This window comes from Temnothorax longispinosus, chromosome 1, assembly GCF_030848805.1.
Source record: "Temnothorax longispinosus isolate EJ_2023e chromosome 1, Tlon_JGU_v1, whole genome shotgun sequence".
NCBI classification, from domain to species: domain Eukaryota; kingdom Metazoa; phylum Arthropoda; class Insecta; order Hymenoptera; family Formicidae; genus Temnothorax; species Temnothorax longispinosus.
This window is the reverse complement of record NC_092358.1, coordinates 3,497,370-3,518,567: the sequence shown is the minus strand read 5'-3', so window position 1 is coordinate 3,518,567 and position 21,198 is coordinate 3,497,370. Positions and strand designations below refer to the sequence as shown.

At 39.4% G+C, this 21,198-nt stretch overlaps 1 protein-coding gene across 4 annotated transcripts in view; it reads right to left on the bottom strand.

Annotated features, from left to right (window-relative positions):
- LOC139817564 (uncharacterized) overlaps window positions 1–21,198 on the bottom strand; it is a 325,316-nt gene that overhangs the window by 28,406 nt on the left and 275,712 nt on the right. For all 4 annotated transcript variants that reach the window (XR_011733273.1, XM_071785773.1, XM_071785766.1 and 1 more), the window contains one exon: window positions 9,186–9,374. Coding sequence is in view for 3 of the 4 variants with exons in the window: in XM_071785773.1 (XP_071641874.1) it covers window positions 9,186–9,374 (189 nt within the window). In the remaining variant the exon portion in view is untranslated. The remainder of the gene's footprint in view (window positions 1–9,185; window positions 9,375–21,198) is intronic.

Here is a 21,198-nt window from a genome sequence, read left to right as displayed (position 1 = left end):
TTTAATAATCAAAATCCCCAGAATTGATACGCGGAGAATAACCGGAAATAGAATCGAGTGAAAATTAGTTAATTGGTTGGCCGGTCCTTTGTGTCAATTGTCGCGAAAAATTTTTTTCCGATAAAATTCCTGCGCGAGATTCTTGGAAAATAAAGCAATAACTAAGGTAACGTAAAAATTACGTAAACGAATTTATCCTGTCAGAAATGACGTTTATACTTAATAGATTAATCCAGAGTTAAGCTTTCAAAGAATAATTTTCCCATTTTTGTTCACGAAACTCTTTACAATTCCGGCAATTGAAAAGAAATGACTCGATGCGAACGTGTGACATCTCAATCGCGCTTATCTCGCGGTGTTTATTTCGAGCATGGTGTAGGCGCGAATTAAAAGACACGCGTTGCGGTGTGACTTACAAGCGGCCTCGTGTCATCACGCTCGTAGTCGTTTGAATTCGGCTTGCATGACGCGTTTCGGTAACGCAATATTGGCGCACCGGACCGGAATACCAATCGCGCGGAGGGTCGGATGTTCTGCTCTCACAAGCCCACCTTCGGCTTGCGAGGAAGAATTCACGACGGAGACCTTTTTCCCCACTTTTCCCCGCTTTCGATTTCGCCATCTACGCTCTCCTCCTCGTTCTCCCTTATTGCCACCCCTTCTTCCGATACCTCTTCACCCTTCTCCGAGCGCGAAATGTAAAACTCATGTCGAAAGTTCGGAAAGAAGCTGCGTGAAACGTTCTACCCTAGCGACGCTGAAGTGAGATGAACGAGGAGGGGTTCCCTTAATGGCTGGAAATAATCGAATGATCTTTTTCCCCCCTTCGTCCGCGTCGTCGACGAATCTCTTAATTCGCAAGTTTTCCAGATGCCTCAACAGCAATGTCTCGTGATGGCGAATCGAAGTGACATTACCGTGGACATTCCTCAACTTACAAGCGACAGCACTTCCACAGTTCGCGAAATTCGTATTCTTTCTTTCGATATTCTTGCAAAACCTTTATTGACGATAAGGGTGCGCAGGAAGTTATTCTTTTTAGATTGTTTCTTATCATTTCTATAATAAATATAATTAATTCATAGGGAAGCATCTTAATATTAATAAAATAATTTGATTTTTCTCGAACAAAGAAGGCATTAATGTTTCATGTCGTTATAACAAATAATTAACGTTCTGTTAGCCAATGTTAATTTGAGAAACTCAATTTTAGTAAAGAAAATTAAAAATTACAAAAGGAAATGCCAAGCAATTAAAATTGATCCAAATAGAAATTTGTTCGCCTCTTTGACTAGAAATATTGTTGTCGTTCATCCAAAACATCAATGTAGAAGAACCGCTATTTAGCGTTGTGCTTCTGTAAAAGCATAAGCCAAAGCCTATCGCAGGCAAATTTACATAAGAGCATAGCGTATAAACGTCTCCGGCCAATGAGGCTTCTGGTATAAGCTTCACAGTACAATACAGCGGCTTACGTCGGGCGCTTCATTGGTCGACGCGTTTATATGCTATGACGATGTTCTTATGCAAATTAGCATGCGATGCTGCTGATGTATCAATATTAATATAACTATAGAAACAGTGGCAAAAGGCGACGGAACCTTATTAAAATATGCCGAGAAAGCACAATACCAGTTTAAAATTAATATTTATTAACAATATAAAACGTAATATTAAATTTTAACTGTATATTGCGTGCGAAAATAAGATCTTTAGATCTAGAATGAAAATTGAAATGTGTTTTTATTTAATTGCTGTTTTGATATTCAATACGAAACACTTGTCCAGCGTTTTCGATAAAAGCCGAATAAATGCGCTATTAAGTGGCGCGCTTTTTCGAGTAGTAGATAATTATATCATCGCTTGTTTGTTCGCCCGTCCGATTCGCAATAACAAATGCGAGTCACGTAATCTTTTTCTTCGGCACGATCATGAACGTTAAAATGGAAAAAACGTGTTGAGCAGAAATTTTGCTACCAATTGAAAAAAGACGCGATCAGCATTTTTATCGCAACAACGCTAGACCATCCATTGTCAGCATCATTGAATTTTTAACAATCGCGCTAATTACGTATATTTATTTTTAAGTTTTTCCTCGCAATGCATTTAACTTGTGCGGCTACAATTTTTCCCCTAATGCTCAATTAAAGATAATAACTCTTTAATATCAATTGTTTAATATCTGCTTACTATAAATGTTTGATTATTTTATAAATTCATTTAATAAATTTAATAAATTTTATAACTCCAATTCTCTAAGTCCAAAAATTTCTTGTTAGAATTATGGGAGTAAATTTTAGGACACTCCATTGTAACGAGCATTTTTTGTTAGGTCCCTCAAATCGGGGTATCACTTGTATTATTCAAATTTAATTACAGTAGTTGCTAGTTAAAATAAACATTAATTTATATTAACATTTATTTATATTCGAATATTATCGGAAATCTGCAAATAAATCACTTTTTCTCCGCCAATTGTGACGATTTGCAATGAACTGTCTTACGATAATTTTATGCGCCTTTATCTTACCGGTTACCGCAATTCTCGTAAGTGTCACAGTAAAGGGTTATGAGATAGCAGTATTTTTGTATGAGTAAGACGTAGTCGCATTTGCATGTAGATGCGCGAGTCACGGAATGTCTATCGCAACGACGTTGTTCGATGAAAACCGTATCAAAAACAAACAGTCCTGAGGGGATGCTTTTCGCCCTCGTATACGCGCGACGAGACACGAACGGTTAGCGATTGTAAGCTAGGTACGATGAATAGAGGGGATGGGAAGGCAAAATGTGCGAAACACACGCTCATGTACAGGAAATACCCCCACCGAAATTTACGAGTGGGTAATTCCAAAAATTGCATAGCGATACACGCTTTCTGCTCGGCATACTGTGAACTGTGATTCATTTTAATCTATTTGTTTACAAATAATTTCCACTGACGATCGAAAAATAAATGTTAAGCAAACCTCGTGAACGCTCAACGTTAATCGATTTCTAATGATTTAATGATTAATAACTAATAACATAATTTATAACTGTGAACAAATTGTCGAACCAAACACAAAAAATTTCTATTATAATTTCAAGATCAAATAAGTTTTACATTTCTATTATTCACCTCCACAGTAGAATCAAACTGCATTGTGGTACCAATGAAAAGGTACAATGGAGATAAAAAAATGAATATAAAATTATTTAATTTTATCGTACCGTAGCAAGCCATTAAATCTATAAGCTATAGAATATAATCGTATCAGAATATAATCGTCAATAATGAGCACGTGCTTGGTAAAAATCTCTTCGAAGTTGACAAATTTCCGCAGCAGTTTGCCAAATGGTAGCCGATAAATTCGGAGGAAATCCCGTCTGCGCAAATAAGCGAAATTCGTTCGGCGGTCCGCCGCTCAAACGGCGATCGCATTTACATCGTTGAATTTTCGACTCGTCGCCGACGCGCGGCGTGATAACTCTCGGGATAACAACTCGGAAAACTTTTCATCCACCTCCGGATCCGCAAAATGGTGCTTGGCAGCGACAGAGAGGAGCGAGCGCGGGAGGCTGGCCGAACAGGCGAGAAAGGGTGGTAGGGCGTCGGCTTGCATGAGCGCCCTTCCACCGCGTGATGTCGTGAAATATGTCGCGATTTACACGGGAGATTGGCGTCATTGGCGCCTAGGGAGCGAACGAGTGAGAGCCCTCCCTCCCCCTTTCCTCCTTTTCTAGCATTATCCCCTGGTCTACTGAATTCCCACCCCTCTGCCCTGATCATGTCATCCTCTAACCCCGGGGCGGGCAGGAGCGGCTTGCCGGATCAAAAAAGCATTCAGGAAATCCCGGTGTCTGTCTGAACGATGCAAAATCGGAATTGTGAGACTTCTCCCCGCACCTCTCTTTATCCTTCAGATTTGTCTCCCGTTCTTTTTTCGCCACTTATTCTATCGATGATATCCGATTTCCTGAAAAACCGGCTCTCGTTCACCGCTTTGCAAAAACCATCATCTAACAATCCATTAATCCGGTGTAGTTGTATATATAATATTCTTTTTATAATTCGAATCTAATTCGTAATTTAATAATCAAAATCAAAGATAAGCTCGAATTTTTATTAAAGAATGATTACTTCAAATCGACCGAAGAATTTCTGAATGAAAAGATTAAAAGAACTAAATCTCAAGCAATTCGTTCAAAAAGATATCTTACGTTATTATGCTGCAAACTTTAATTTTGCGCATCGTTATTCGATACACATCATTGTAAGTTTATCCCACAAGGACGAAAGTAACCATAGTTTGCCATAGTCTGTCATGGAGCGAGCATCTATAGGTGCAGCGAGGTGAAACGACTGTCCGCTCGTCCTCGCCACCGTTCGGCTGGCACCTGTCAAACTTCATCAGCATTGCTTAACACTCGGTCGCGCTACGGCGCAAATTAATCCCGCTGTAATATGGAAATACGTCATTCGAGAGGATACGATGGATAACTGGCCGAGCAGCTACGGGTTAAGGGGTAAGGAGCGCGGAGCAGAGAGTACGAAGGCGGGATACCTCGGCCACGGAACCGTATGATGGGTTTATAGATTATCGTACATTTGCTCAAGGACGGTAATGACGAGCCCCACGCCGATCACGTTTATTCGCGAGTATATCTCCTATATATTTGCGGGAAAGAATTTCAAAAGCCGGTATAGATTCGGATATTATTAACGATCTATATATTTACGCATAATTTACAGCTTATTTATAATTACTGTTAAGGAGGATCGATGCTTAGTAAAGTAGGCTAGGAAAACAATCTTAAATTTAATTATGCATAATTTTAGAAAAAATCTGTGAAATTTACATTAATAAAAATACGCCAAATAATGAAAACAATATTATATTGAGATATTCGCGTACGTTTTCAATCAGAGTAAACAATACATTATCGGTCTATTCTTTTCTAACTTATAGTTTTTGAAAGTAATTTTTTATCAATTCAACATTATTCTTCCGAGTCCGAAAAAAGAGGAAAACTTGACATCATATATAATCGACAATTTTTTTTACGAGGCAACGGAATTTCCGTGGGAGTCAGGAAGCAAGGTATCGCAGGCTTATAGGTCTCACCGGGCGGCTCGTTCAATCAGCATATCCCGGCAAATGAGCAATAGATCGGTGACGTGCATACACATCGGCTGTGTGCGCTGCGTACACACACGGACATAGATACGCACACGCGCGCACGTAATCCACAGCGTGACTATTAGTCGTAAGTCAATAATAAAGCCCTTGTCCTGCCGCGGCTATAATGGCCGCGGTGAATTATTCTGGTTGAGATGCATTGTCCTGGCTGGATCGCCGGCCGGCTTGGAATTGTCGGCCGAGCACGCACATGACGATATACGCGGTCGCATATGTGCACGCCGAATGCGTGGCTGTTTGCGCGTATGACGCGCATAATTGAGATGGATGTCGATTGATTCGCGGCCGGGTTTCGTTCGCGCGGCCTGCCTATTGGCAGCTCATTGTTAACACTCAAGTAGTATAGGCTCAGGTTCCACGTAGTTTTAGTATATGTTTTACAATGTGTCGTTGGCTATCTCATGGCGATGAAGGTGAACTGCATATTTTATTAAATTATATATGAAGTTTGCCTGTTAACAGAAATGCATCTTATGTGAAATGTCATAAGAAGTACTATCTTTCTTAAAATTATAGAAAATTGTGTGCAAACAGTTTCAATTAACCAAATACGTTTATCGATAATAATTTAAATTTGCTGATAAGTTTTCTAGTGCGCATTTCAGAAAATTTAAGTCGCGCGACTAATAATAAGTATAAGTATAAAGATATTAAAGCGAAGTAGCCAACGATACTTAAAGAACTACTTGAGTTTATAAGCGTGTCAGTTTGAATTAGGCTTCTGAAATGTTTCGTTTTGTGGAATCTTTTATTATTAAAGAAAACGTTTTTTGCAAGGTCGTTTTGAAAAGTGTAATATTACTTGCCGCGCCGCACCGTGGAGAAACACAGACTGTGAGTTTTCCGCTTCGCCGTGTATTCTTTCCAATAAATTGTTCGCTATACTTGCGAGCCGCGTGTGTCCACGTGATCGAATACGCGAAAAGAAAGTTTCGCACAAATTGCACGCTCAAGAACAATCTTCAAAAGGATTCTGTCGCGCTTCCTTCTGTCTCTTCCTATTATTTCCTGTTCGAAGAGATAAACTTGGTTACCTGATATATACGTTTTTCAATATCGCTTCTCGCTCGCGTATTTTCTCGATTTCTTCCAAGTTGGAAATATAGACCTGTAACAACTTTTAAATCAATCTGAAACTTTATCAAAGTTTATCGTGGACTTTATCAAATAATCTATCCAGCATCAAATAATCTATCTATAGTATTTACACTACCGTCGTTACAGATTCTATTAATGTTTAACTGGTTGAAGTGTTAATAATTGAAATTGCGCCTGTGACTTACTCCTCGTAAACAGTTGGACTGTAATTTCGGTTAATCGTATTTTCTTTAGCCGACGGACATTCTTGTTAATTTGCAGCCCAAATATATAGACACGTTACTTGCCCGCGGGATGTTTTATGGAAATGTCCGATACAACGCGCAAATATATAGCATATCAAGCAGATTATGTCGCTACTAAAATTACCGTCGTCGATTGAGGGATATCGATAAACGTCCACCTACTACCATGATCGGTTTGCCTGTCAATAGGAGAATGATGCGCAAATGTCAACATGTTTCCACTTATTTTATATCTATCTTTATACATACGAGCGGTTTTTGAACGAAATTTTAAAAGGAAATTTTCTATCTTCATCATTTTAAAAGTATTTTATGTAAAATTTATTTTTTTTTGTATCATTTATTTCTTAAGGATCACAATTTTTTGTTGCATTGGAATAACTGGCTATGACAGTGAAATATAAACACATTTCAGTTTGATTCAATTTTATCATGACAATTACTATTGCCTTTGTGTTCGCTCGGCATTAAAAAGAAGATTTCATTGTTCGCAATTGTCCGTTGCTAGATGCCTCGTGTCGATAACGGGAACTTTCGAAGGGCGGAGATCGGCACCATCGATCCTCGCGAGTCTACAAAAACGTCAAAGAGATCGCCGGTTTGATGATGAACGATTGTAGGTTGCTCGATGGAATGGCGGCGCGACCCGGTGGTCTTTAAAATATTCAAGCGAGAGTGTGTTTGACGGCCAATCGGAAAGGACGAAAAGTCGCGCTGGACGCTGGGACTCGCTCTTTCGAATTCGGGACTCCCTCTTTCATCCCCATGGAGCTCGCCCCCAGAAGCTCCAACTGGTTCGCAACCAGTTCGATGAATCGCGAAGAGTGGAAAAAAAGGAAAAGGACAGAGAGGGGGAGGAGAAAGAGTCTATTGTGTCTTTCAATGACAATCGCCGTGGCCGACGGCGACATTTGATCGAATCAATTGATTGGTTTCTATGGTTCTTCTAAACACAGCCGGGGCGAGGGAAAAGCGCTAAGAGAAAGAGAAGGATTGGAATGAAAGAAAGAGGGGGAAGAGAGGAAAGTGTAGGCAGGACAGTCCCTCTGGAGTACCAGACGGTACTCGCGGGTGGAGGAATGGAGAAGTAGAGGGAACGGGACAGGAGCTGTTAGAGCGAAGAGCGAAGGAGGGACTCAGGAATATCCAGTAGCTCCGGGCTCATTTGAATCCGACGCTCAATAATGTCCCTCAGGAGCACCGAAATATCTCAATATGTGTATATAACGTCGTGCTGCGGCGTGGCTTACGATCTCTAGCGATATTTGCTTCGGCGGCGCCATCCATCAAGGTCGCATAATACAATTCGTCGGGATCCCTGATATGCAGAGAAGAGGCCTCCATAAGAATTTTCAATGCGACGAATAACGATTGTCGAGTACAATTCGCCGGATGAGCACTTAAAAATCTTTGACTTGATTTTAATGCTGTATTAACAGCGCGATTAATATGTCATAAAAAAATATATAAATATACATATATAGATGAAGACATGTTTACCCAAATCTTATCAATTAGAAATATGCTTAAAAAAATTACGGATTTTGATTTAAAATCTTGAAAAACAAAAATGTATACAGCCTGATTCCAAGATATGAAGAATATAGAAAAATATTCCCGCCGTATGATAACACGATAAAGTGTCCCGAGGACGCTGCTGGCAGGGCTCGACTCGCTCGGTAGCAAACGAGGAAGTCACAGGCAAAGAGCAACATTCGCCTGGAGGGATGGATTTTCCTGTCAGAGGTGGAGTTTAGAGGTCGGGAAATTAGTTTAGTTATGCGCCCGGCAGGGACGTCTCTTACGTTTCCACTACCGACGTAAGACCTCGGCGGAGCACGTACATGTTCTAGGGTTCTCCTCCTGTCTCTCCCTCTCTCTCCGCACTCCGCGACTCTCTCCCTCTCTTTTATTTCTCGCAAACTTTCTCGAGTTTTCTCTCCAGCTAGCGCTCTCCTTCTCACGAATTCCGAAGAATCGAGCCGGCTAGCGGCCTTCGAGGAATCAAGCTGGGAGGAGCGAGAATTTTCCGGAGTGGGAACAAATCGAGCGAGTGAAGGAGAGAGTCCTCAAGTAGCATTGAGGACTGTTGCTACTTACTACTCCGGAACAGCTGGCTGACGAAGACGTCATTGACTCAAGATCCCTGGTCTTTCTCTCTCGCGTGCGCGTGCAGATTCTGACTATCGAGCGATCTTAAACGCGCTCGTTATAAGTGCCGCTTTGTTCGTTGCGCCGCGTTTGAGTGCCATTTGAAATTTAAACGTTAACGGAGTTGTGAGTGGCAGAAATTAAGTCCCGTCCGATGTCAATTTAATCTCATGGCAAAGTATTTCAGGTACTTTTTTGTAACTTTGATAAGTATCTGTACCGAGTGCGTATATTGGAGAACGTGTAAGATTCATGCTCGCATTGAAATTAAATGGTTAACGTTGAAATACATTAAAGGGTTAAAAGCAAAGTAAAAATCAAACTTTTTCGAATAATGTTATACGTAAAAGTAATACTAGGTCAAATGCCTCTGCAAATCTCTTTCTGGAGCTCTACCAAACAGATCATTTGAATAATTTAATTAATTGTTCTCTGAATCCGTTTGATAAAATAATAAAACAATCAGAGACATTGTCCTATATTTATATAATCTTATATATCAACTTACTTGAGAGTCTTCCTCGGTAAAGATGGCGTCGAACGCGAACATCTTCGGCGCCGCCACAGTAGGCCGTCGATCTTCTGCCGATGAAGATTGCCCAGATGCTGGATCCACTAATGTAACTTGCTTCTTGCGTTTATCCGCGTTGAAGAAGCTACCTCCGTCTCCGGGTGATACCCTTAGCATAACTTTTACCTGAATAACATACAGAGAGTGCAATTAAATTTTTATTTTTATTTTAAAATCAATGGTAGGATTTTAAATTGATTAAATGTTAAATCTGAAATACATTATGCCAGCAAAATGATTCCGACTTATTTGATAATACATTATATAAATATTGCGTTTTCTTAAAAAATTATGTAGAAAAATATATTTTTTATTTTACTCTTCGTCGATATCTTATCTAAAATATGTAATAATATCCTGTTTTAGTAAAATTAATCGCATTATCTATTTAGTATTGCAAGCGTAAATATAACTCTTCAACCGTGAGTGCGGGACATTACTGTTAACGATAAACTTGTTAATTATTGTGAAATTGAATTAGTTTTGGATAGACAGCCAATTGGATAGAGCGGATAGACAGCAGATTACATTTGGTGACTAAAAATAAAGCTTTCCTCTCACTTAAGTGTTTGCTGATTCCGCTTCAATAGGTTAATATTGCATAATAAATTAGCTCTGCTCTTGAATAATACGCTCATCAAAATTATCTGATAGACAGTTCCACGTTAAGTGAACGTCAGGTCTAAAATTACTTTGACCCACGTTATCCGATCGGTCATTGAACGAGCCACGATACTTACTAAATGCACACAGAATTATTCAAACAAAATTGCATTTAATAAAACAGTCACAGTTGTATCAACCTTCCGTGATGCCTCTGTCAATTATTTTATGTAAATGCCATGATTAATGCGGTAATTAGTGTAGAAATAACAATAGGATAATGTGTATAATATTTCATTATTATCCGCGCGAGATTATGCCAGTTATATAATATACAATTAAGTTATATAATATATATAATTATGTTTCATACGCACAAATTTAATTGAAATTTTTATATTGCGCTTTGAATTTTTTTTAATTATTATTATTATTATGAATATATGTGCGTGGATACACATACTCTTTGAATTTTTAATACGAAGTTATAATTTTTACCGCACGAATCTCAAAAGAATTAATTTATCATCGGTAAAAATGAGCGAGTAGTTAACAATCATAGCTTAAAAATGCCGAACGCATGACATTCAATTACGATATTCGAGCCACAATGGACGTCGGGTAATGTAATAGCGGAGTAACGCGTGTATCCAAATATGCGAGAAGATATTTGCCGGTCACTCGTGAAATCGAATATTGCTCGCAAAATGTCGAGCGAGCAGTTGAGCATTCTGGCAAACAAGTTGCTGCTTTATTAAAAACCATATATGTTGACGACCTGCGACCCCATTTATCTGTAGCCTTCAGCATTTTCGGATTTTTCGGAAGTTCAGCATTGTTAATTTTTCAATGGCAATTCATATATTTTTTCTTGCATCTGAATTATTATACGATTTATTTGATTTTTTTTCAATAACTTAATTTTTTGAAATTTTATCTTTATTGTTAATATATTCATACTTTCAGAATTTAAATAGTCACTAGTGTTTTACGTCACTATACAATGAATTATAATAATTATATTATCGCGGTACAAAAATACTGTGGTAATTAATTATTTTATAAATTCACATAGCGTACTTTTGGGAAATAATATTTTGTATTAATACAATTAAGCACAATATAAACTAGAAAAACGAAGATAAAAAAGAATAATTTAATCGATATTAAGTTGTTCTTCCCGCGAACTCCTCAATTATTTTTATCTAAAGATTTACACCATATTTTACGCTCGCGCGTGATTTAAGCGAACTCTAACGTCCCGACCGATAAGACGCGGCGCACGCGTTCGTCCGCGCGAAGTCACGGCGATGCATTATTAAAGCCACATCCGGTCCCGGTGCACCCAGATCGATGTTGTCGGTACCGCGAGAGCGGTCCACGATTTGCTCGCGCCGGCTCGCTCGTCTGTCCGTCTGTCTGTCTGTCCAGGAAATTGGGTTTGGAGATTTCGTTCAGATTGCGGTGCACGTCCTATCTCTTGCATGCGGAAACTCCCCCGTCCCTTACGACGGCACACAGGTACAAAAACAGATACCGCGCCTTTTTTGTTTCTGTCCCCCAACCGCCCGAACGACAACCCCGCCGTCTCCTCGGCATCCTTGTCGCCTCTTGTGCGTCTCTCCGCCACGTAGATAATAGTTTCGCGAAAAGACCGGAGCGCTACTGATCGAGCGACCGGAAATAAAACGGCTCCCTCGACGGTCTTGTTGGAGGAACTTCTGCATGCATTGATCGCACGGGCCTCTTCAGTGCCCTTCACCCTTTCGCGAGGAAGGGTGTCCTACTCGAAGGTGAGTCGACGACCTCTGTCCTATTCGTTCCCTGAGACCTGGCTATCTGCGAGGTGGTCCTACGTGCTTGCCCGCAGCTACCCGGTATTTCGTTACGAAGCTGATTTCGAGGGGGGATATCAATTCCGCTCGAACGGGCCCGGCCGGAGGAGGATCGGTCTCGGGTCCTCGAAGCTGGCGAAGGACACTTTGCACCAAACCAGCTCCGGTTCGCAACGCGTTACGGCCATTACGCGCAGCAATTTGCAGCGTGAAGTTCTGGATTAACAAGAAAATGGCGTTTAAATCCAAAGAAATAGTTTTGCAACAAATTGAATTCAAACGTTTGTGAGAAGACGTTGCATGTAAAATCTGTAAAACATTATGAATATTTTATTTAGGTTCTTAATTGTTACGGAGATTTTTGTTAACACGATAAGATAATACCTTCCGACAAATAATATACGAAATTTTAACAATATATTTTTAATATTTTTATATGCAATGCCATTTTTTTGTAAATCTAGGAAAAAGAGCGGAGATACATTTTTTTAAATATTATCGTAACAATTTATTATGGAAATAAGTAATATCGGTTTTTTTGTCAAAGAATGTAGTTTTTGTGGTATGCACAATCAATTATCGAGCAGAATATAAAACTATCTCATATAACACATATTGCATGGCAAAATTGAAAATGGCTATGCTGAATTTTTCATTAATTCTATTATAAATTGATGTACAATGCAATGCATGGTTATCAAACTATTACTGCAACGCTTGGTTAATTTTAATTGCAATACGATTTTGATTTAATTGATATCCATTGTTCTTTTTTTTTACATTCTTTCTTTCTTGCTCGTAACATTGAAGGGAAATTTTAAGGATGCTTCCACGGAGAGAGCGACCTTCATCATGTTCGAGAGTCCCAATGTTTGATAGACTTCCACGTACCGCAATAAAGTGCCTGAAAATTACATTTCGGGACGGAGGCCTCCGGTAAGCCTGCCTCGTAACCGTCAAAGTTCGTCTAAGTACGTACAGTCCTCGAAACGGAACGGCGGGGAAGGGGATTTTACCGCCGCTCTACCCGAATTTATGCGTCCTCTCCACGGGCTATGAATTCAGGTTTACGCGCTGGTACGTTGGAATTAATTAGTTCGCGGTCCGGCCTGAAACATGTAACTGATTCGGACGAAAGCTCGGCGATAAACTGTGATCAACGCGCGAGTGATCATAGAGATCTCTCCAAGATTTATTAAGGACTTAATCCAACGAGTAACTTACTCATTGCGCTCAAGTGCTTTTACAAATTGGACATTAAATCCGTTTTGAAAATGTTCGCCGGTATCTCTCTATTTTCTTTTGTGTAAATTTTTTAGTTACACACACATATACATTAATATTTTAAATTAATTGCATTCTTATTATTAAAAGTAGGATTTAGTGCTCACATTTTTGTGATATGGACAAAATGCAAATTTACTTAATAAAATTATTTTATTAATCATTGCAAAAGTAATGGGCTATTAAATAATATTGTTCATGCATGTGATGCATATACAGGCGCTCAGACGATGCTACCGGAAATGCTACCTGCGACGGAAGTAGCGCGTTATAATTCTTTAACGTTTGAACCGACGCCTTACGCGTACACGTTAGGTTACAACATACAAGTGTTTTATGATGGCACTCATCCTCGGAGGTATTATCTGCCAATTTACGATCATATATGGCGCGGCATGTTCGGTGCTTATAAATGAGCGATATGTCGCGTAAAGTTCCACATAAATTCTCGTCTGACCCACGACCGGGTCATCGTCTGCACGATAAAATCAAGCGATGATTGATTCGCCTGTTGGCGATAAATAACGTAATGCGACGAACGATATAACGTGAAGCAGGACGCCGTTGTAAATCACTTCATAAATTGAGAATGACATTCAAAAGTGTGAAATTATATGCGCTTAAGAAATGGAAAGTTAACAATAAAAGAAGATGTATCAGAATAAAAATGAAGAGAATACAACTACGAAAACTTAGTATAATGTATTGTATGCGAAATTACGTACAGTAATATAGACTGTTTCAATTATAGAAAATTAATTAACGAAAAATTTAAATGAATGTTACACTGGACTTTAAACTCAATTGATATTTAATAAGATTATGACGATTTGTCGCTTTTGCTATAACACATATGTATATTCTGCATAAGGGAATATGTAATCTGCACGGTAATCCCAGTCGAGCCATATGCCAAGAGTTTATAGTTTTGATTCGACATTCGCGCAAAGCGAAATTGCCATTTAGCCTAATACGAAGTTATACAAATACACATTTGAATATCAACGGTGCTATGTGCTGCTCCATGCCCGTCAAAAGTTCCGTAATGATCCCTAATAATAATTACTGAACATTGGAGAGCCAACAAAACTATGCCGGTAGCGGTTTAGTGCTACAGATAGGCAACTTGTAAGGTTTGATAGCAATCTAAGCTGTGCATTCTATACGTTGTATAGCCGCGTGTTGTATCCTATTATGTAAGATTAAATAAGTTGATGCAAAGTGCTGAGATTGATAATAACTTTATAACAAACTTCAGATCTCTTCTGTAACAATAACGATACTGAAGATAATTACAATAGATTGAAATATCTGTGGGGATATGACGCGTGGCTTCGTGGCTTTATGTCAAAAGCGACTCATATATGCCTCGGTTTATAAGAGGCTGATTAAAGAGTTCAAAAGTTTTGAATACAAAAATGTGAGATTGTAGTAGTATGATTGATTCTAATTCATTTTGAGCAATAATAAATTAATGTACATAGATTGAAATATTTGTTTCTATTATCACAGTAGCAAAAATATTTAAATAATCTAGCTATCAATGAAAGAGAATTTCACAATAATTTACAATAGTTGCTTTCATCTATCATGATTTACTGTATTGCATCATTATTTTCAGTATAACTTGACATTTTAGCTTTGATACTGCGTGAACGAAATTGATCGAGAATTAGATTACGCTCTTCTTTCTCTGATAGCGCCCTAGGGATATTGGTTGTTATGAACGAGATCTGATTGGCGAATCGCAAAGCGCTTTCACGTGAGCCTGCGTCACGAGAGACGCGAATGACAGAAACTAATTGTTGAAACTGGAGTGTGTCTCAACTTCGGTTTCCAACAAGGCGCACTGCGGTGCTCCGCAGTCTGGCGTCGTGTGGCCTTCGTTTGTAAGAGACGAGAAGCGAAGACCCGAGGGGATTTAACTTCGACAACGAATATCATCAAAGAGCCCCGCGAGCCAGCGATTGCGCGCTCTTTAACCGAAGATTATTCGCTGAACGCGATTTATTTAAGTAATCGTCATTCAAAGGGAGTAGTTATCAGCACAAACTCGATCTTCGTTAAAACTATAGTAATCTTCTCGACAGTCGCCCCGGGGTAATCTCGACATTCGGCCTCTAACGCGCACTAACCGATCTCGCATGTAAACTGGTCGTATCTCTCGTAGACAGGAAAAGAAATGTGTCACGCAAACACACGTTAGATTAATTAATTAATTAAGTTTAGTATGCGGAAGAGGAAGTGGGAGAAATGAATATGTTTTATATTTATATATATTTTTATTATTATTAGAGAAAGCTTACGTCTCTATATTTTTCTCAGCCAATTTTATTAGTGTTATTGATATAACTGATGTGCAAATTTTATAAAGTTATTATAGAAATGGTATTGCGTTATGAAAGACAAACGGTATCTTTATAAAGTAAATAAATATTTTTTTTAAATACGCTGCTTACATCGCGATTATATACTGACATATAATCCGACGCATATTTATAGCTTGGTATCGCTAAAACCATCTAAATGTCCGGCCTCAGGGCAAATTACAAGGGGCTAAAGTTTCTGACTCGGCCGTTAAGGAATTTACACCGTGAAGACCTCCGGGCGATTCGAACAAAATTTACGTCATGAAATGGGTCAGAGGTATTTCACCCCTCGCAAAAGGGTGTACTACCGACAAATTTGATTTTCGCGAGACGTGGCGAATGCAATCCCATCAGCGTCGAATTTTCCCCGACGATGAAACATCTACGGGATGACACGAGTATAATCCCGTGCCCTGGCGATCAGAAGTCAATTCGGGAGAAAATTTTTATATTTCTCGAGTTGATCTTCCTCGAACGTTAATAACATGAAAGAAATTATTTATTAACGTCGTAATATAATCAACAGATGAATTTTAGATATGCGTTTCTACGTTAATTTAAAATGACTTTTCTTGTATAATCTTTCTGTTTCACCATATAATTTTTCACGTGTTTACCGCAAACAAGATTTTACAAAGCTTGTAAATTCAATCTTGAGAAATTATTTATCAACCAAGCTGCATTAGCATCAGAATACAATTTACTTTCCACGAACTAATCTATGCGCACTTTTACAATGTTAAAAGCTTACATGTTTCCTGCCTTATAGCCTAAGAACTCTATTTCTTTGCTAGTCCCCTTCGCTAGTGTGCGCCTCGGCATACACCTTATCTCGGTCGGGCAAAATTTCGCGATTCAGTATGCAGGCACCGCGACGTGGCACACGACAAGAGCGTACCTGTACACAGGGTAACGCAATACTTCCGTGGTCGTCTCGCTAACAAAGCCGCGGGTGAACAGAGTAAAGTGCACGGGAAGGGAAGACGGCAGTGCGGCGGTGGCGGCGGTGACGGTGGCGGCGGCGACGACGGTAGAGGGTTGGTTAAGCGGACCGGCTCGCTGGCTGGCTGGCTTGTGCAAAGGGGTCCTGCGTCAGTTAGGGTTGTCAGTCAAGTAGCGATAGCGGGTATAGCAGAAGCGTGCCGCACGCTACTTTAGCCCGGACCGAGCGTCGCGCTCGCGGTGTACGCTGGTACAACGGTGTGACGTTGTAATGGCTGGATAATGGCGGCTGTACATGTACGTACGCTTAATATCGCGGCGTCAAGCGACGTGAAAAGGAACAATTTGAAATGCTCGGCTTGACTCATAGCTTGCCCAGTTACTTATAATATCTACCTCACTTATTCTTGTTGATCGTCGCGTCCGGCCCTTCTCTATCCGGTTGCTCGACTTACATTTCTAATATTTTCCGGTTGTTGATACCGCGGTAAAGATAAACACTCGCGAATTTACGATAATTGATGGAATTATCGAACGTCGCCTTCATTTGTTAGAAAGGTACAACATTTTTACAGCAAAATAATTTTACAGCAGTTGACGAGGAAAGGTTGTAGTTTTCGAACGATCGCAAAATATATGGCGCAAATATATAAAATAAATGGCGAAGAGAGCGTTTCTTCGAGCTAGAAAGTATCGCGTTTTAAACTCTAAGATGCTAAGTGCCTAGATTATAGCAGTCGGGCCGTAAGGAACACAGCTTGACGTACCGTAAAGTATGACAGTCATAAATTTCCTCGAGCCACCAACTTCCACCAGTTTCTGCCTTCTTCTCCCTTTCTGCCTTCCTTCTTCCCGGGCAAATCAGAAACACTTGATACATTCCACAACTTACGAGGGCGGATACGCGCAAATCCGCTTTAACTTTTATCGCGATAATCCAATGTTCTCGTGTACACATCGATATCAAATGTAAATGTATATGTGGATCTGGAAATGCGTATATCACGTATGTGTATTTGGAGTGAAATGGTGGATTGGTGAAACGGTGAAACGGCAAAAGTAATAAGCAAAAAATGTCAAAATTTATTAATTCTAAGCATAACAGCTCCTTATTTTCCATTTATTTCATATTATTATATTTTCTTCAGCAATATGCAAGTATGATATTTACGTATTGATTTTTCAAATGAGGTAGATCTGTCCTAATAAGCAGAAAGCCTCACTTTAAATTATACAGCTTTATAAATTAATAATGTTGCTAATTTTCTCTTGCATGAAACTGTCGAATGCCGCTTAAGAAGGCCATTTTAGAAGGCGACACTCGTCGCGTGCCTCGTTTTCTACTTGTCGCGATAAAATAGATTCGATCACATGTGTTTCTATATTTTCACAGAGTGCAACATCATACTAGGTATAGATTGTATTTAGCGTGCGGGCTATTAACACGAGCGTATTGCACGTGATGTTAGGCATTTATATTGCTCGTACAATTCAGTGCATAAACGCGAAGAGGAAAGAAGAACGACTGTATTACTTATCGTATTATCAGGCATTGATCTTTTCGTCCCGTACCGTTCATTTATTATTTTTTCCTCCCTTCGGCAATTTCGTCTCTCGTTACTCGTCGGAGCGAGCCCCTCCTCTCGCAGGAGAAAAATCGCTCTTATGTCAGACAGGAAGTGGCAGGCGGGTGGAGGGCAACGAAAGAGAAAGAAATTGGTTTCCAAAGGTAAACTAATTTCAGGCCACTTCGTTTCGACGAGAAGTCAGTCTTCGTCAGCCTTGTCCTCTGCCTCTCCTCTATATCGAATATTCTCGTTTCTTCGTCCATCATCCGTTTTCTTGTGTCTAACCCCGCTGACCCAATTACCGTCCCACAAAAAGACTAGTAACGACCGACGTTTGCATCATCGTACAGGCCAAAAAGGACCAAGAATCACGCTGTACACGATCCTTCGCAATCTTGAATGCAAATAAGACTTGGTACTAGCGGATCCTTTGAAGGATCTCAACATCTTTTGAACGATAGAGGTCGGTGGGGGATCCATTAGACACCACTCACTCGGTCTTCTGTGAAATTTTAGACGTTGATCTTAGGATAATCAAAATAGGCGTATCGAGATACGATAAAATAAAACATTTTATACCTTATTTTTAAAATGTACTTCCTAATTATCACTAATACTTTACTAAATAAAACAGAAATTCTCGATAGATTTTCAAGCGAGAAAGAAACATATCCTATGTAATAATTAGAACGTATCGTAATTAATTACTTCTAAATTAATATTTATCTGTAATCTATTATTAAAAAAGCAACAAATGTCTAATTATATTGTATTAGGGAACTTACATAACACGACTTAAATGTCTTCTTCTAATACCATTTGCCTTGGTAATAATCGCTAATAATAATCACAGTGTCTAAATAGCGTGCCGTGAGTATACCATTTCGTCGTCACTATACTGCACGTCAGGCAATTCCTCCGTACGTAATCCCTGGTAATTTCGACGAGGAGCATAGCAGTCGGGGAGACGTCTCGACGTTTGGATATACCGTCGAGCCGCAGAAACCGAACGTACGTATGTAGCGGGGAATGTAAATTGCTCGCTTCTGCCTAAAGCCGCGGTGTAATAAATCTCGGCGACGAAGACACGACGATTGCCGTCTATCGGGCAGGGATAACGTATCGAAATCACGCGTACGAGGGTTAAGAAACGTCTGAATTTGAATGCTCGCTTCCGACGAATATATCCAGTCGCGCTTGCGAGGCGAAAAAGTGCTGCTCTTTGCTCCTCGCGTTTCTTGATCAAATAATTAAAACACTCAACTTGCACTTCAATATTTAACAAGAATTAATTAAGAAATAAATAAGCATGTAAAATTCATTGGAAAGTGAAAAATGTTGTGCTTAGCTAACATGCAGTTGAATGCAAGACTGCAATCGTGTATTACTGTATTTTATCAGACGAATTACTGTTATCGATATTAAGTACAGTGCGACATAAATAGGCCATGACATCCAGCAATGTGCGATTGTATCTCGCTCGCGTAATTATAATAAAATGTACATTCCTATTTTTCTGAGCGGGTGAGTTTCTTTTCTCTCGGCCAGAACGACGGATTAATGTACGATTCGCGTGACGACAAGTCGTTTACACGCGTGCGTAATTATCGCTCTGCCCCGACGATATCGTGTGTTTTCCGCGGTGATATCTCGCGAAACACCGAAAAAAGTGAATAATCAAGCCGGCCGGACAAATTTTCGTGAGCGACAATGGCCGGTTTGTTTCCCGATTAAAGGAACGATTATCCAGCCGCCGCGATTTGCTGGAAAATTATAAGCAACGGCGTCGCAGGCGTCGTGCAATAAACATTAAAAAAAGAGGGAAGGGTAATTCTCTCAGGGAATCAATGACATCAGCGTGACGACCAGCCGTAAAGTGCAGCGCGCAATTATAGTCGTCGCGAGTTAAATCGCACGTGTTTCCGCGGCACGCGTTCTCCCACACACACCGTACGGTCTGACAGCCGATGTAATAAAAGCCTGAGATAAAGGCCGAACTTTACCCGCGCTCGTAATTTTCGGTTTCCATATCCGAAGAACGGTCTGCGTGACGAGCAGTCGTAACGAAGGGAACGTTGACGTCGCGGATACTTTTCGGCGAAGGCAAAGGGTTCTGCCGATGTGGGCGCGGCCAGGAATTATGCTCCGTATCGAAAACTCATTTTTCCCTGTGCCCGTTTCTGCCAAACGAACGTATTCGTTTCCTAAAACTAGCTCCGACTGATTGTTAGAATTACTCTGGCGGTCGATTCATTGTTTTCGTTGAAGTTAAAGAGGCTTCTTCTCGCATTTACGTAAAAATAATAGATCTACAGTGGCTATATGAACTTACGTTGAGCAAAATTACATCTGCTAAAAATTCATTTTCGAGAAGTCACAGTTAAAAGAAAGAATAAATGGAATTGGTTTTATTTTATATTAAAATATTAAAAGAGAATATATATATTTGAAAAACTAAGAGAAAATTAACAAATTTAAACTTTGCGTCCAGCAATTCACCGAATAATTAGAAATTATACATTTTTTAAATTTTTATGGCTTTCTCTCTTGGTGCATATAACACTCAGATCTAAATGGCAACGCGGTTCAGATTTTGGGATTATACCCTTTTATTGAATATGCATCTCACGCAATTTTATAATGCTTCAATATCATTACGTGTAATTTCATTGCTCCGCGAATGCGGCTGCTCCACTAAATCGAGTTGCAATAGAATAGGAATACCTGTCTGAAATACTAATAAACTTTTCGTTCTTTATAATATAATTATCGTATTTTCTGTAACCGGTATACCCGCCAAAAGAGAAAATATAGATTGTAAGCGATGAAGTTAATGCTTTCCTACGGCGGCCGACGCTTCTGGCCTCGATAACTTCAGCATTTTCTTTCGCGCGCGCGAGAAAATTGATAATACATCGATGCTCTTTTGCTCCTTTGTATTTTTCTCCTTTAATCTGATCCAAGCTCGCTTTAATATTTGTTATGTTCTTTAACAAATAAAACATTACTTGCATTACCTTGCATTATAGTAAATATGTATTAGAGATAAAATATAATTTATACATTTATCATTAAATAATTATCTCGAAATTGCATGTTGGTAATTTAGATTTTTGTCACACGTCACTTCCATAATTTGCTCAGCACAATTCCAGCACTATTTGTTCAGTATTATGTTTATTTCATTGTATGGTTTATGGTTATAATATTTTTTTATATTGATTTAGCATGTGCACAAGATATAAAAACTGAAATGAGTTAATTTTTGAAGTTAATTCGAACTCATGATTAAGAAAAGCGAAGACTCTCTTTATTTTTGCAAATCTGTTCCCTCTACTTCGTAATGTCG